Raw genomic sequence first — 18247 nt, forward strand, 5'->3', positions numbered from 1 at the left:
TTCATAAAGTTGCTTCTTGCTGAGGGAACAGGTTACACATTAGCTGACCCTGGGTTTCTCCAGACTTGAGTTCCAATGATTCGTAAAGTACCTACAAAAACCTTAATCTTAAAAAAATCTCACTCTGTCAGTGATATGTCTTTGGTTTTCTGTCTTCCATTTTGTATGCATGGGTCTGTACTATTTAGGAGTCCACGGATCATTTCATGTTGCAACCGTAGTCAGAAATCTAATGGTCTTATCAACTCTGCATGCACCGAATTATCAAACCCATGCAAAGGAAGTAGATAGAAATTGGCAAGCGAGACTTCTGCAAGAGATTTCCTTCCTCTCCGAGTGTTGTAAGAGTGGTTGAGATGTTTCAGGGTGGCGCGGGGGTGGAAGATCTAAAACACAAAAACCCTAAACGAATCTTCTCCTGAAGAGGATAACTGAAAAGATTCTACACAGCAGGTTTTGTACATATACATATCCACATCTGAAGATACATTAAATGGCAACTTGAAAATGTAAACAGCATTTCAATTATTAAAAAAAAAAACCAGGGGCTTCCCTGGTGGCGCAGTGGTTGAGAGTCCGCCTGCCGATGCAGGGGACACAGGTTTGTGCCCCGGTCCGGGAAGATCCCACATGCCGTGGAGCGGCTGTGCCCGTGAGCCATGGCCGCTGAGCCTGAGCATCCGGAGCCTGCTCCGCAAGGGGAGACGCCACAGCAGTGAGAGGCCCGCGTACCGCAAAAACAAACAAACATAAAAAAAAAAAAAAAAAAAACCAAACCTCTAGACACAGTTATACAAATTCAATCTTCATATTCAAAGTAAGAATCTCAGTCTTACACTTCTTAATTTCTGCTAGTCCCCTTCCTATGGACTCAAGGCCTCAAATACTGTTCAGATGGGGTAAATCTTGGGGCTTTCTAAAAGCCGGGAATGGTACCCTTAGTGGAACCAAGCCACATGCTGGCCAGGAGTCCCAGTGAGTCACAGCTGGGATGGCCTGTGGTTAACATTCTGCTCTGAAAACAGAATCAGGAACAGCAGGCACCCACTGGTTTCCACGGTAACCGGTATTTGTGTACTTTGAAAAATGACTGTTCCTTTTTGGGTGGTAAATTTAACGAGGGAATGAATTGTTGAGGTGACCTTAGCCATCTGTGTGAGTATAAACAAAAACCCGTGATTTAATTAAGTGTAAATGTTAGAAAGACATAAAATTAGGGGTGTGGGATTTTTTTCTTCTAGAGAGGTATTTTTCTACACTAATTAAGTCATTAATTTATTTGACATTATATGTAAGTATTTTCATCAACGTCTATTTGATGTTTATTTCAACGTATCATTCTCTTCCCTCCAAAGGCAAAAAGAAACTACTTGTTATTCACCACTGTTCCCCCCAGACCCACTCCCTTTGCCCCCAACCCCCATTCCATTCACAGTGTGTTATTTAAGAGCCACTGGGATCAGGGGCTCTCCTTCAATGAAGTAATTCCATCCGGAAGGAAGAAAAAAACATCCCCTCCAAGTCATGTGAAAGTGTCACGTTTCTTAACCTTACTGAGCTGGGAGGCAAAAGCACTATACTCTTTAGGACCGTGCACAGAATCTAAACTAGGGCTCCTCAAAATGTTGCCACCTAGTTTTTCAGAAGATCCACGAAGCTTAAGGCAATTATAGTTCTAGAGAGATCTTACCTCATGTTTTGTTGGATAAAGATGAAGTAATTAAAGTTTTGGTCACTGCAGTACAATCCAAAGTTTAGAATGAGCCTTTTGGAGTGGAAACCAGTAGAGCGTTTTCTTGTTTATTATGCTTTGGCAGTGAGAACAGTATGTTTATTTTTGTACTAATTAGTCTTGAATTGGAATTCATACCCTAGGTTTAATAGAAACTCTGTGGCTGAAATAAATACCCTGCAGTGAAGCAATAGTTTAGGAATAAACAGGTTACCATACAGACCTTCTTCCCCCTCTACCTCCTGCAGTGGGTGGTGGGTCTGGAGACGGGGCGTGGAGGGCTGTTTTTGTTTCCTCTTCTTTTTATGTGGCTTTACTCTTTCTCTCATTTTTGCTCCCCCTTCATGTCTTCTGTCAACCACCTACAGTATTAGAAGTTTGATAATAAATACATATATCCAAAGCAGCAGTATTTAAAAAATTAAAAGGAAGCTGCAGGGACAGGTCTGAAAACTAAACCTCATCTTTATCATTTGCATAAAATGCTTAAGTTTAGTACTTAAGAGTGAGTGATATAATGGACTTCTGAGTTTCTCTTTTTAAATCTCAACTGACCTTCCCCGCGTCGCACAGAAATGTACGGCCGATCTGCTGCCCGTTTTGAGAACTCAGTGAGACGACCCAAATTTAGAAATCTGCGATTTTTATTATGACCTTGAACAAGGCCCTTCTGCAGAGTGGCCACAAAGGACGCAGACCTTTTGCTGCCTGAAAGGAGCATGCTGAAGTTTAGGACTGTAAGACCCTAACATGTATCTAACTGTGCAGCGTTAAAGTAACAATGCAGATTAAGTGCCATTAAAATCAATGCAGCTGTCGGGGAGATGGCTGTGTTCCTTCTCTGAAGCTGTTGTATTGGGAACCTGCCCTGGACAAAGCCCTGTGCTAGGCTGTGAGGGGATGTAAGAGGTAGTCTGGGCTCTAAGGAAACTCGTAATCAGTAGGGGAGAGAGACACACATGCCCATCACCAGAATGTGCCCATTTCCACAAAGAAGCACAAATGAAAAGCTGAGGGGTTTCAAAGGAAAACTAATTTATGACCGGCTACAGGGATTAGGGAAGGCTCCGTGGAGGGGCTTTGTAGAATCTGATTAAGAAGCTTTCCATGCTCAAATCAACATGCTTCAAACAGTATTTTCTATGATAACATTTCAATAAATAAAAATAATTTGGTCAGTGTGGAATTTACTGAATCCAGATGATACATTTACATACAGACACACACAAGCACATACACTCACACGTGTGTACTCTCCAAGTGAATAATAAAGGAAGTGCATGATCAGACATTTTCCATTTTTTTTATAATGGGCAGCTCATCCCAAGGGTAACTGGAACAAAGCATTTCATGTGGACATTTGGAGATTAAAAGAAAATGTAGTGGCCTGAGTCATGAGGAAGCCAATCTTTTTGGATTATCATTATTTTTACCAATTGAAGAGATATGGCAAAGGTGTTTATTTTTTTAGTTTGGAGATATGTATCTGATGAAATTAAGCAGATAAAAGGTACCCAACAGGATGTATAAGTACCTCAGTGGGGAAATGGGCAAAGACCTCAGCAGAAAAGTTGCAAGAAAGGAAAAAGAAATGCCCAGTAAACATGAAAGAAACTTCAACCCCAAAGTAACAACTTAAGACAATTACAAAAAGAAAACAAATTTTCACTATTAGCCCCAGTTTTTAAAATAATGGCAGTCATAAAATATTTCCATAAACTGCTGGTGGGAGAATAAATTGGTATAAACTTTCTGGTAAGAAGTTTAAAAATATATATCCAGAGCCATGAAAGATCATGGTCTTTAATTCATTCCCTTTATAGGAATCTTTCCTAAGAGAAATTTAAACTATCAGGCAAAGACTTATATTTATTGGCCCCCAGACTGGAAGTATCCTAAGTGAACAACAGTAGAATTATAATGTAAATACAGCATATTCGTAGTATTTTGTGCCACTATTAAAAATGTTTACATAGACTATTTAGTGAAAAGCAGGGAACACCATTAAATGTGTAGCCCAACTTGATACACACACATATTCCCCTGCACACATATGTGTATATGTACGTATACAAACAAATGAAAAAAATGTTGGTAAGAGAAGCTTCTGGTATTAACAAAATATTAACTGTGGTTCTCTTCAGTGGGATTAATTTTTGTATCTTCCTTTCAGAGTTTTCCAAAATGTCTAATTGTTTATAGATAGTATTTATTTTAAAAATTTATAGCTTACAGTTACAATACTGTTATTCACTGAACATCTCTCACGTGTGATTCATATGTGAACCCATCTCCCCTGGCCCAGCATTTCCTTCTTCTGTGCCTGGATTATATTGGGTTGGCCAAAGTGAACTTTTTGGCCAACCAATAATTTGGAGGGACCTCTCTGTATATAATTATCTATTTTTAATTCCTGCACTCAACCCACCTCAGTAGATTTACCCGTAACTTTTGAAGCAAGGAACAGCTTTTGCTGCACGAGTGGACTTTGCTTTTTCCATCTGACAAGCCTTGTAGGTTTTCACACTGGGAGGTCTCTCTCTGATTGCAGCTGTATGATGGCCCACGGCGCATGGGGCGCTATTGTGGAGCAGACATTCCACCTTCAGGGAGCACCACGGGCTCCAAGCTTCAAGTGCTGTTTTATACCGACGGGGTCGGTTACCATGAGAAAGGATTCCAGATGCAGTGGTTCATCCAAGGTAAGCCCTCTGCTGATCTCAGTTGTATTTGGTAGTTGCTATTTGACCAAGAACCGTTCCCTTTGCAATTCTATATTTGGAAACAGTACCATTCACGAATAGTGGAACTGATCTTCGGTGGCTGTGGGGTGCCCATGGCTGTGGCAACTTGAAGCGGGATCTCAGTTCCTCGACTAGGGATTGAACCCAGGCCGCGGTGCTGCCCCGGCTCTCGTCTGCTTTGTAAAAAGAATTTTAACAAAGAGGTGGAAAACAGTGAAGCAGGTAAAGTGTTTATTAGGAGAGGAATACGTGTGGAGAAAGCACGGGTGGGCTTAGGTTGAGAGAGAGAGCTGTGCCTCTGGGGTCGTTTAAATCATTTATATGGGACAGTTCTTCCGGGTCTCCTCTGGCCAATCATCTTGCTCTGTCTGGCTCTGAGTCCGTATTTGGTCTGACTCGGGGCCCTCCCCTGTGTGCGCCTGCACTTCTTAGCAAAGGTGGATTTCAGCTCAAGGGTCTCTGGGAAGTTGACATATTATGGTCTGAACATATTATGGTCTGGCGCCCCCTCTCTTCTCCGAGTCCTGAGGACCCTTTCTGTGCATGTGTAGTTTGCGAGGTCTCCTTGACCTCAAGAATGGGAAATAGGGCTTCCGTGGTGGCGCAGTGGTTGAGAGTCCGCCTGCCGATGCAGGGGACACGGGTTCGTGCCCCGGTCCGGGAAGATCCCACATGCCGCGGAGCGGCTGGACCCGTGAGCCATGGCCGCTGAGCCTGTGCGTCCGGAGCCTGTGCTCCGCAACGGGAGAGGCCACAGCAGTGAGAGGCCCGCGTACCTCAAAAAAAAAGAATGGGGAATATATGGTCTCTCTGTCTTCTCTCCAAGCAGGGCTCAGCTCCTCCTTGCTCCTTCCATTCTCTTCATCATGGAGCGTCTGTCCACAAGGGACAGCTTCCAGCTGCTCAGCCTGGGGCCCATCTATCTCCTGCCTCAGAACCTGCGTGGTAATCTAGTGCCCAGCCTCAGAAAGTTTTCTCAGACGTTGGTGGCCCTTGGAGAGTTGAATCCTGTTGGAGTTGAGACCAGAAATGAAGTCCACGTGGACAGGATTTGGGTAACTGCTTCAGGAGGTGCAGCCGTAAATTGCTTACGAGAAAGGAGGAAGCAGAAGGAAGTTTCTAGGGGTGAAGGCCTGTGCCTGGGTGTGGCAAGCAGGTCACAGGGTGCGATGGAGTCTCTCGGGGGAGTGGAACAGAATGAGATTTAAGACTCACCCTGACACTGAGCAGAGAAGGAGTGACGGGGATAGAAGGGAAGGAAGGAGGGTCAATCAGAGAGAGAAGGGGGAGGGAGAGGACTGGGCTGTGAGGGGGACCCGAGCAGAAAGCTTGAGCCAGTGATGCCGTAAGCCAAGGACAGGGGTCACATCTGCCAAACGAGTAGGGGCAGATGAAAGCCTGCCTACGACCTGGTGGTTCCAAAAACAGGTAGGGATCACCACTCCTCTGAGGATGAAAATTCGTTTTAAGCGCAAGTTCTGAAACTTCTAGACTGACCTCATGTGGGCCAGTCGAAAGGCAGAGGACCGCAGGCAGTGCTTCTCAAACCCTGGTCCCCCAAAGCAGCAGTAGAATTTGTGAGAAATGCAAATTCTCAGGCCCCATCCCAGAACTATGGAATGGCAAACTCTGAAGGGAAGCCCAATAATCTGTGTCTTAACTAGTCTCCCTGGCGAGTACAGTTGAGGACCACTCTCCTAGAGTGATCGAGACCTGAAAAGTATAGTCCTCGTGAATATTGCACAAGCAGTTCTAGGCCAGGAGCTTAGGGCTCACTACTATGATTCAATCAGCTTGAAAGAGGAGCGGAGTTGCCGTGTTACACCTGGAATCACACACAGGCATTCTGAACGGTGGTCCTGCTGTCACAATCAGGGGCGAGCCCAGGGTGAGCATACGTGAATGTGTGTTGAGGGTTTTTAACGTCATGGTACAGGTATTATATGCATTGCAGCACTTTATACAACTGAAGAACCCTATCATACACTTGAGAATGTGCAACGTTCTATTATTATGAACTGGAGCCTGAGTATATTTCGTTAAAATATACGTATAGGGTTTTTCAGTATTTAAAAATATTCAGTGGTAATCCACAGCTACTTATAACTTGAAATACAGATTATAAATTCCCAAAGTGCACGAGCTTTGATAATTAAGCTTGTGGAAGTTCGGGATTGTCCTTTTCATCAAATAGGTAGATTTAACCTTGGAATGTCAATTTATTGATCTATGAAATGAAGGAGCTGGATTGAGTCGTCTCTGTAATACAGCCCGTCTCTGGTATTGTGTGATTCAGAAATAGCCTGACTCTGAGGGAACTGGAGACAGTGTGGAAAGACCTAGAAGAAACAGGAAAATCTTGGGACATGGCCCAGATTCTGAAGGGCAAAGGGTATTTTCCAGAACCGTGTTTCTCAAGCTTCCACGTGGATATGCGTCACTGGGGACCTTGTTAGGATGCAGATCCTGATGTGAGGGCTAAGGTAAGGCCCATGGATCTGCATTTCTGAAAAGCTCCCAGGTGATGCCGTTGGCGGGTCTCTGTAGACCACACTCGGAGAGCTTTCTCTTCTCTAAACTCTGAAGCGGTGAGGTTCTTTCTCACTGGGGCCCCAGCCCTTATCCTACTGACACTGAGCCACAGAGTGGAAAGTAAGAAATGCCAACCAGGAGACCGAGGCTCGGGGCCTAGGGGCACGGTCCTCAGTCCGAGATACACGCAGGAATTGCCTGGGAGTTTTCACAAGTACCGGTGCCTGGGTTCCAACCCAGGAGATAGGATTCCATTGGTCTGCGGTGGGACCTTGACTACTGCTAATTTTGAAAAGCTCCCTAAGTAATTCTGCCATGCCGCTAGGACGGAGCATTTTAGGAGAAGCGATTTATTTTGCTGGTGATATCTTTCTCCTCAGTGCGCTGCTTCCTCTCCCCTCCAGGCCGTTGTAGCCGTACTAGTCCAAGGCCACACTAAGGACTTCATGGTCATTATTGGCTACCCTGGACGACTGGGTTTCTCCAGCCAACACACTAGGCACGGCTTTGAGTTTTGGTTGGGAAAATTTTTTTCTTCCAGTCCCATTTGGAATCTGTCTTCATTTGGGAGAGTCAAAGACATCCTCTGTCTATTCTCGTAACCTGTTTACTATTTCAAAACTTACTCCCAATTGCTGAAAACTTGCTAAGCTTGGAACCAGAGTTGTGCAACAAAATTTTGCCAGATAGGACCAGAACTGAATAAATTTTTTTTTAACTCTGTGCCACTAGATGTAAATTATGCTTGGGAAGAACCTTCTGGAAGGAGACTGTTAGTGGTCTAGATCTGTGCAAAATTAACTGTCATATACTATAGCTACGCAATGCTGAGTTTATACTCAGCGTCTGAACTACGTCTGTAACTCGAGACAGCTGAGAAGAGGGGCCGACAGAAAAGAGAAGGGTCAGGGAGGAGGCCTCCAATGGAAGAGGTTCCCTCACTTCTCACCTGTTGTTGGTAACCTGAAGACATAAATCTGATTTCTAGTCATCCCTGTGTTCCTTCCAGAGATACTAAGGAACTGTTAGTGTGTGACTCCTGCCCCAGGCCTGGTTCCTACACTCTGGGAGCTCACAGGCGACTGGGGGAAGGAGCCATCCAGCCAAGGGGCACATAAATAGGCATGAAATTAGTGGTGTGATGATGCCACAGGAGCATACAAAAGGGGATTCAACCTGCACAGGAGGCCAGGGCAGTCCTGCGTGAGGGTGCAACTTTTGAACTAAAATCGAAGAATAAGCAGGAGCTAAGGAGGCAAATAGAAGGAAAAGGGTTCCTCGTAGAAGAAAGACCCTGTGGTGGGAGGGGGCATGGTGCGCGTGGGGATCCACACGGCCAGGGCGGCTGGAGTCCAGTGTCACAGGTCCAGCAGGAGGGTCCAGAGAGCGAAGCAGTGGCCTTTGGGTCTCTCACTGTTAGGGGCTCGGGCAGGGACGGGCTCATACCCTCTCTTTCCCGTAAACCCTTCAGATTTCAGAGAACTATAAGTTTTTTCTTCTTTTTATGCATCTTTATTTGGGAGATTATCTGGACGTTGAGCTTTGAAGCATTTATGACCTTGAAGTATCACATGTGCATACAAAAAAAACATGTTTACTTGAAATAAAATGTTGGTTTTCAGTTCCTTTTTTTTCCTTGTCATTTAAAAATTTATTTTTATACAATTTTAAAGTTTACTTTCCATGTACAGTTATTACAAAATATTGGCTGTCTTCCCCGTGTTGTACAACACATCCTTGAGCCTGTGCTACACCCAATAGTTTGTACCTTCCACTCCCACCCCTATACTGCCCCTCCCCCCTCCCCACTGGTAACCGGTAGTTAGTTCTCTCTATCTGTGAATCTGTTCTTTTTTGGTTATAGTCACTAGTTTGTTGTGTTTTTTAGATTCCACGTATAAGCAATATTACACAACATTTGTCTTTGACTTACAGAGAAATGAGTTTTGAGTAGCATCTGGAAGCACTGAAGCAACGTGGCATGTTGTGGGATCTGAATACAAAATATTCAATAAGTAATATTCATAATAATATTCATAACTAAATATTAAACAGATACAAGGTCCAGAATACACTTAAAAATTAGTCTCAATTTTAAATTAAAGAGAAATATTCTTGAATGTGCCTGCGTGCACACGCGTGTGTGTCTGTGTAGGTAATTCAGAAACGTCGTCTGAGCGCAGCCTCTTCAGATCCGCATCTCAGAGTCAGGCTCCAGCGCTGGGCCGGGACACCCAGGCTGACACTGGCCGGGAAGCTGCTCTTGCGCACGGGCCAGAGAAAGTGCCTTTAAACTCTGAGCCTCTTTTCACTAGAATCAAATCTCCTTTCAGACCCTCTTTCCCCTCCCAGTCTCTTCCAAACTATGCAGTGAGAAGTCCAAAAGCCTCTTCGTTGCAAGTTCAGAGTCTGCAGTGGCATCATTTCCTGACCGTTGCTGCCGAGGAGGACTCCCCATGTGCTTCATTCGTGAGGCCAATTAATAAATAAACCCGCTCACAAAACGTGCCTCTCTGTCGCCCACACAGATCTTCTATTTGCTTTGAGAAAATGGACCTACAATTGGGCTTTCTTTGTGGGTACTTCTTTAGAGTTGTGTTGCGGGTGTGAGATTAACCACACTGCGTCGCCTTTATGCAAAGCATCAAAGAGAATCCCACTCTGCAAAGGAAGAAATGGCCACAGTTGCCCTGTCTGGCTAAACGGTGTGCGGTATGCAGCGCTGACAGCATTGTCTGGGGGCTGAATTTGGCCTGGCCTCGGGGACCTGCATCTGGGTTGCTGAAGGGAATATAGAACTTTCTGCGAGCTGCGTGAATAGGGCCTCCCGGCCAGCTGCACAAAGCCCTCGCCTCTTCTGATCACGCCTCCCAGGGGCCCTCTTTCACTTGGCAGTGGAATCCGGCAAAAAGCAAGGTCAAGGAGCTTTGTGAGTGAAAGGGTGACATTTGCAAAGGGAGAAAACCCCTGAACTGGGAACAGCAGAGGAAGGGCGAAGTGCATGGATCAGGGGGTGATGTCACCCTGGGCTTTCACAAAGGAGAGAGTGGTCTTTTCTCTGGGGAGATAGATGACATCAGCCTCTTGAATGGGGGCTGGTTCCATTTTCTCATCTTTTCAGCTATTAACGGGATTTCTCAAGCCTTGAGGGTTTTTCAGAGATCAGCTCGGGGTTTATAAAAACTGTATCCGGATCCTGCATGGCTGGCTTGGTTTGAACATGAGCCAGAGCTTTCTGGACCACCTGTGGAGACGCAGCATGGTATCAAAGCGCTTCTAAAAGATGCATTTTGAGAGCCCTGGCAAAGAACCTCCTTGAGGTCAGCAACATTTCTCTTAAACCTTCCCTCAGTTCTTTCCCTCCTCACTTGGGCATTTCAGTAGTCTTTGCTATTGTTGGTCTTTCAGGGGAATTCCATCTAATTTGTCGTTTTTTATTCCTTTTGTGATTTAGAGTATCTGTGCTGGGGTTTCTGGGAGGCTCACCCTTTGAGGACAAAGGTTTTATCTTTTGTAATTCAAAGAAGAGTTTGTGGTTCTGCATCTTGTGTTAGTGATTACTTGGGGCCTCTGTGATATGTATTGAGGACATGTTTTTCATTCAGTCATTCATTCAACCAACCAACCAGAATATATTTATTCATGACCGGGTTCTGGGCTTGGCGTTTATAAAATGTAGAGAGTGTATTTGTTTTCTCAGGCTGCCATAACAGAATACCAGCTTGAGTAGCTTAAACATCAGAAGTTTATTTCTCACAGTTCTGGAGGCTGGAAGTCCAAGATCAGGTGTCAGCAGGTTTGGTTTCTCCTGAGGCCCCTCTGTTTGGCTTGCAGACTGCAGCCTTCTCGCTGTGTCCTTACGTGGCTTTGTCTGTGTGAACCTACTGATGGCTCTGTGTGTCCAAATTTGCTATTCATATAAGGAGGCCAGTCGGATTGGACTAGGGTCCATTCTAGGAGCCTTATTCTGGCTTCATCCCTGCCGTAGTAGCCCAATGTCCAAACGCAGTCACATTCTGAGGCACTGGAGGTTAGGGCTTCAGTGTGTTAATTTTGGGGGAGACACAATTCAGCCCATAACAGAGAAGAAGGAGACAGCATCCTTGACTTCAGGGAGTTGGTCAGTAGTAGCGGAGACAGACAAAGCAAGTGCAGAATCCATGATCCGTGATGCTGGGGGGCTGGGGAGGAGACCTAGGCTGGCCGCAGGGACTTTGAGAGGCCCTCCAGGCCGATTGGATACTTGAGCCGAGTTTTAAAGAATAAACAAGAATCAGTCAAATCTCTGGGAGAGGGAGGCATTTCTAAGTAGAAGCAGGGAGGCCTGGGTTGATTATGGCAAAGGTTTTCAACCGGTAAGTATTTCGGCTAAAGCCCACGCTCCCAGCACCCACACCAAGGGGGTGAGAATTGCTTCTTGGGAGGGTGAAAATACTTTATGCTTCATGTATAAAGCACTGATACGTAGAGTACATAGCAGATATCTATTATATCTGTGATATTAAATTATTTGAGCAATCGGGAAAAAATATCCAAAAAGCCTCCTTAGAAGGGCAATAATGAACACGATTGAGAAATACGGAGCTAAAAGGAGGATAGAAGGTGAGGCAGGACAAGTTGTCGAAGACCCGTTGATGGGAGCCATCGCGAGAACTTGGATTTTATTTCCCGTGTCTGTCCCGAGCCCTGCTCCTCACCATGCAAACATTCACAGGAACCTGAAGTTGCTCGCCAGGAAAGTGATTTTTTCTTTTTTTTTTTTTTGCGGTACGCGGGCCTCTCACTGCTGTGGCCTCTCCTGTTGCGGAGCACAGGCTGCGGACGCGCAGGCTCAGCGGCCATGGCTCACGGGCCCAGCCGCTCTGCGGCATGTGGGATCTTCCCGGACTGGGGCACGAACCCACGTCCCCTGCATCGGCAGGCGGACTCTCAACCACTGCGCCACCAGGGAAGCCCCAGGAAAGTGGCTTTTGAATTGTGGTCAGCAGAGACTCTGCGGCAGGCTCATGAGGCCAGGGTGTGAATCACGCAGTCTGGTCCTCAATCTCAGGCAGAGACCTTTCTCTCTCCTAGTGTCACTTCCTGCTGGGCAGTGATAGAAGGTCACAGAGAAAGAAGTGGTAAAACACCTCTCCCACTCTGCCTCTAAGGTAACTTCAGCTGCGATCAAGAATGTGCCCTTGGGACTTCCCTCGTGGCGCAGTGGTTAAGAATCCGCCTGCCAATGCAGGGGACACGGGTTTGAGCCCTGGTCCAGGAAGATCCCACATGCCACGGAGCAACTAAGCCCATGCGCCACAACTACTGAGTCGCTCTAGAGCCTGTGAGCCACAACTACTGAAGCCCACGCACCTAGAGCCCGTGCTCTGCAACAAGAGAAGCATGAGAAGCCCGCAATGAGAAGCCTGAGCACCGCAATGAAGAGTAGCCCGCTTGCTGCAACTAGAGAAAAGCCCACGTGCAGCAACGAAGACCCAACGCAGCCAAAAATAAAAATTAAAAAAAAAAAAAAAAAAAAAAAAAGAATGTGCCCTTTGTTCAGTAAATCTGTAAGCAGGCTCTTGGTAAAGACAGATGGGGGAAAACATAGACTCCTGTGATTGTTTTATGATGTTGTGTGATATGAGATAAAGAAATCTTGTTCAGTGTGGGTCAAAATTTCAGTAAAAGAGAAGCTTTTAAGAAACATTAGTTCTGTCTAATTTAAAAGTTATTTCCCTAACTGCTAATTAGGCTTTCTCTCACATGTATACATGCTCTATCCCGTCCTATTTATTCTGGCCACTTCAGCCTATTTGATATTTTGGACTTTCACCTTTGTGTTACTCTTAGAGAACGTTTAAGCCTGGAGACTGAAAGCGAGTACAGTCTTCGTGGAGAACCAAAGCACAGATTGCTGTATTATGATGCTGTGTCTGATTTTTATTTATGGCGAGTTCTCACTTAACATCTTTATTAGAAAAAAGTTCTTAATGGATGATGCTAATGTAAAAAAAATCTGTTTATAAATTTGTAAAAGTGGGATGATCACTTACTAAGAAAATCCTGCAGTTCTTTTCGCCTTGGTTTCACAATTTTTCCAGCAAGGTCCTAGTAACCAGAGGCAGCATTAAACCTAGGCAGACATTTCACTATGAGCGGAAAAGCTAAGTTCTGACATTATTTGCCTCCTTGACGACAAAGGAAAATACACACACACAGAGCTGACCTTCATGTAATGTTGGCTCTGAGTCTCGTATCCAGTGGCAACCTTTTAGGAGTCTGGCATCCCAATTCCCACGTCACTACCGTTTGCAGAGGTTGAGCTCTATTTCCATTGCTACTCTTACAAACAGTTATGAAAAGAAAAAAGTAACCCTCAAACAACCATGCCCTTCCCAAATCATATATTGCACAATTTGTAATAGTCCTTGAGACTTGGGCCAAAAAGAAGGGCTTTCTCGAACCTTCTGTTTGTGTTCTGGTTCCTTAGCAACAACACCCCTGATAGATACTGCACATACTTTCCAGGGGATTCCACACTTTTCTGTACAAAGTGCAAAAAGAAACCACGCATTTTTTTCCACAGTTTCAAATTTAGCCCCAAGTGACTAAACCAACACAGAATAAACACGATGTTCAGTGTCGAACATAATTTTTGTCCCCAGAGATTTCTCTTTTTGAGCATTTACTTAAATAATGCCGTACTTATCTCTGACATTATGTATCCGAGGACTTGTTCTTTTGTATATGCCGCTGGATATTCAGAGAAACTAAAGCCAGCCTTCCGTGGCCTTGACTCACAAAACCAAGAATGAATCTCTGGTATAAGATAGTAATTACATTCTAGTAATTTAACCTAATTTAACCTAATTCTGTGTTCTCTGTATAAGTGATGACATTGATATACCTTATCCCTGATTTTTTTCTCCTTCTAGTTATACTTTCAGACTACTCATAGGCTAAATAATACAGATTTATCAATACTACCTAAATGTAATTTTACATTTATCTTAAGACGTTAATGGTGATAAAAATAAAACCACGTGACCATGTTAAGAGCGAACGAAAATATGATTTAAATGCTTGGTGCACTGACTTAATGGACACCTCATTTATTACTACTGGACCAAGTAATTATTTAAAATGTTGATATTATAATTCTTGAAAAGTTGGTGTTATCTTTCTGCCATGTGCTGGGCCTTTGGCCAGCATTTTAAAAATACGATCTCTTGTCTTCTCCTAATAATACTCTGAAATCAGCATCGTCGTCCACATATTATGGGTAAGAAAACTGAGGGAGGAGTCAGAGAAGTCAAGTAACTTCCCCAAACTCAAAGAGGGAATGAGGACGCACAACCAAGTGTGTGGTGTCGAACTCCCAAGTGTTTACACAGCTGCACTCTGCCTACAAGCAAATGATTTTTCCCCACAGTTTTTCATTGCAAAAAAGATGAGATGATATTGCAACGCAGAGAAGGTCAGAGCTTATAGCAGGTAATTTTGCAGCTAAATTCCCACTGAGGATAATGGCTGTTTTTGAAAGAACGTGTGCTGTCTTTCCCAAGTAAATAATGTTCCAGTTCCAAGGTCTCCCCGCTGAATTGCACAGCTCCTTCATCCATAGCAATGATGGGGGTGAAGCGCAGTACTTAGCCAACAACTAGTTCAAAATAGCTGAGTTTGCTTGTCTGTCCTTCAACACAGTATCTGCTTTATTCCTCATTCGTAAAGTGTTCTTTCTCTGGAGTGGCTACATATGGTTGCTGTAATCATACAGTTTGAGCTGGGATAGACCACAGAGATCATCTAATCTGTTACCATGGCTTAGTTATGCAAAAGAGCTTACAAGAGAACTGCTATTAAAGCGAAGGATAGCTACCCCATAATAGATTGGTTGGACGAGGGTGGAGCGCTTGAGGGTTTGGTTAATTCAGGACCCCAGTCAGAGGGGACGTGGGCTGACTGGACGCCCGAGGCATGTGTCCTGTGAGGGACCAGCACCCTTCCTATTGTCATCACAGAACATCGTCTCATGGTTCAGGCTCGGACAGAGCTTGGAGGGTCAGAGGACACCACGACCGTTGGCATGGTGCTGCCTACACTTGTCCATTGGTCCATCAGGGGCAACCTCGCTGTGGAAGAAAGGCTGGGGGTTAGGGGGGGTGAGAGGAGGAATGGGGGTGGGTGAGGGTGGGTGACGCAGAGCCCTGTGGGGAGGCAGTGAGCTTCTCTCCCTGCAAACACACTGTGTACCAAAATAATTAAATGGAAAGAGGGACTTCCCTGGCAGTCCAGTGGTTAGAACTCGGCCCTTTTACTGCCAAAGGCCCGGGTTCAATCCCTGGTTGGGGAACTAAGATCCTACAAGCTGTGCAGCATGCCCAAAAAAATAAATGAAATAAATAGAAACAAAGCCGGATTTGAATGAATACTTAGTATGAGTGTTGAACTTGGAAATCACATAAAGAGAACATGTTTCCTCTGTCTTTGCCTGTTTGGGGGATTTCATGAAGTAGCTCTTGGTAGTCTTATGCATGACTACTTACTTTAGGGGAAATTAGTCCAGCTGCCTTGGTCTCATTTCATTTCCTTGGAAGATGTTTTTATATATTTTGTTCAGAAACCTTCAATAATTACAAAAATGTATAAGAGAGAGAGAATGATTGATTGATTTCTCCTGAATTGTAAGCAAAGAATTTCTACTGGGAAACCATTTTTCAACTTGGTTGGAATGAGTAGATTAGATGAAAAAGGATATAGTTAATCAAAATGAAAAGATGCCAAGATCAACTATACTTGTTTGGGTCAAAAGGAAAGATTTTTAAACTTTCATATAAAGGAAATTAAAATTTATATTATGTAAAGAGTCCTAAAATATGGGTACATTGGGTTCATGTCTTTTTAATGGTATACTAAGGTGAAACACTTCAATATTCAGATTCAGAACATCTCAGAGAGTCTGATGGCTATGAAAATATTAATTTTGAATATTAATGTGACATCTTACATGGTAATTTAAAAGTCATTTTATAACTGTGGTTGGCATTGATTTTTGAGCTCCTTGCATCCTTATATCTATTTTCCAAGTCATTAACTGCATGTTATGACCTTATTCTTTCACTCTTTTTTTTTTTGTCCCTACCACTGAAAGTAGATAGCTCTACTCCGTATCCATTACTGTATGGAATACATTTAGACAAAATGATTATCACAAAGTCTGGGTCTGGGATGAAATCCCTATGGAAGATGAAACTTTCTGAACCCTCACCCTAAACCCTTGAGTTGGCTTCTCCTAATGTGATACTGAGCTTAAGTTTGTCTCTAGCTTTCTCAACAATAGACTTTGTGCTGAGTCTGAACGTTTATGTCCCCTCAAAATTCATGTGTTGAAACCTAACCCCTAAAATGATAGTATTAGGAATGGGGCATCTGGGAGGTGATCAGGTCATGAGTGTAAAGCCCTCATGGTTGGGATTAGTGCCCTTATAAAGGAAGCCCCAGAGGGACCCCTCACCCCTTCTGCCATGTGAGGTCTATAACCCAGGAGAGGACCCGCCTCACTTCCTAGGCCTACTGTAACAAAATACCACAACTGGGTAGCTTAAAACAACAGAAATTTATTTTTTCACAGTTCTGGAGTCTCAAAGTCGAAAATCAAGGTATCAGCAGTCATCCCTTCAAAGGCTCTAGAGAAGAATCCTTCCTTGCCACTTCTAGCTTCTGTTGGTTGCTGGCCATCCTTGGCTTTCCTTGGTTTGTCCATGTGTAACTTCAGTCTCTTTCTCAGTCTTCGTATGGCCCCTCTTCCTTTTGTGTGTCTGTGCCCAAATCTCTCACTTCTTAGAAGGGCATCAATTATATTGAATTTCAGCCCCCCTCTAATCCAGTATGACCTCATCTTAACTTCATAACATCTGCAAAGACCCTATTTCCAAATAAGGTCACGTTCACAGGTTCCAGGCGGACGTGATTTCTGGGGGACACTATTCAAGCCAATACAGGAGGTTCTGCAGCTTTGACAACTTTCCCCTCTCCTGGAGTTACCTGCTTTGTCTTCTTTCTTTTTCCTCTGGAGAATTTCCCATTCCTTGGCCTTTACATTACCTGGTTTTCGTCTCTGATTTAATCTCCTGATTGCTCCAGCTGGTGCCCTCTCTGTCCTCACAGAATCAGTCTAACCCGCAAAATCCCCCAGAATATGAATCTGCAAATCCTTAAGATCAGGTGAATTTGGGCGCCCCACTCATGGCTTTGTCTTCGGAGAGGGTGTTGACCTGACTTTAGTCTTCTCTCTTAGGATGGATACCTATCACTTGCCTTTCTCCTATACCTCGGGACTGTGCCACGCACTTTTAGACTGTTGGGGGATTAACTGGTAAAACCAAACCAGGAATTGCTGACTTTTTGTGGTTCTTATATGTGCCATGGTCACCATAAGACAACTTTGTCCGTTTTAAGGAGCTCGTATCTGTCTCCACCTCCATTCCAACCTAACCTGAAAGTTTCTGCTCAAAATTGCTTTAATTACATTATTTGCATGTCTCATAGGTAAATCAGGCAATCCGACCCCTGGGCATATATTCAGAGAAAAACATTATTTGAAAAGATACACGCACCCCTATGTTCATAGCAACACTATTTACAATAGCCAAGGCATGGAAGCAACCTAAATGTCCACCAACAGATGAACGGATAAAGAAGATGTAGTACATATATGCAATGGAATATTACTCAGCCATAAAAAAGAATGAAATAGTGCCATTTTCAGCAACATGGATGGACCTAGAGATGATCATACTAAGTGAAGTAGGCCAGACAAAGACAAATACCATATGATATTGCTTATATGTGGAATCTAAAAAAAATGATACAAATGAACTTATATACAAAACAGAAATAGACCCACAGACATAGAAAGCAAACTTATGGTTACCATAAGGGGAAAGGGGAGGGAGGGGTAAATGAGGAGTTTGGGATTAACATAGACACACCACTATATATAAAATAGATAGCCAACAAGGACCTACTGTATAGCACAGGGAACTCTACTCGATACTTAGTAATGACCTATAAGGGAAAAGAATCTGAAGAAAAAAATGTATATATAACTGAATCACTTTGCTGCACACCTGAAACTAACACAACATGGTAAATCAACTATATTCCATTTAAAAAAAAAAAAAAGTGAGGCCTGTGTACCGCAGGAAATAGTTGAACCTTGTTTTGGGTCGGACTTTCCCAAATTCTGAGCTCCTAG

The 18247-nt window shown here is 43.9% G+C and overlaps 1 protein-coding gene across 1 annotated transcript in view; it reads left to right on the top strand.

Annotated features, from left to right (window-relative positions):
* Positions 1-18247, top strand: part of CUBN (cubilin) — a 266372-nt gene that overhangs the window by 85446 nt on the left and 162679 nt on the right. The window contains exon 28 of the mRNA XM_033403470.2: positions 4284-4434. Within this exon, the coding sequence (XP_033259361.2) occupies positions 4284-4434 (151 nt within the window). The remainder of the gene's footprint in view (positions 1-4283; positions 4435-18247) is intronic.

Source organism: Orcinus orca, chromosome 2 (genome assembly GCF_937001465.1).
Source record: "Orcinus orca chromosome 2, mOrcOrc1.1, whole genome shotgun sequence".
Taxonomy (NCBI): Eukaryota; Metazoa; Chordata; class Mammalia; order Artiodactyla; family Delphinidae; genus Orcinus; species Orcinus orca.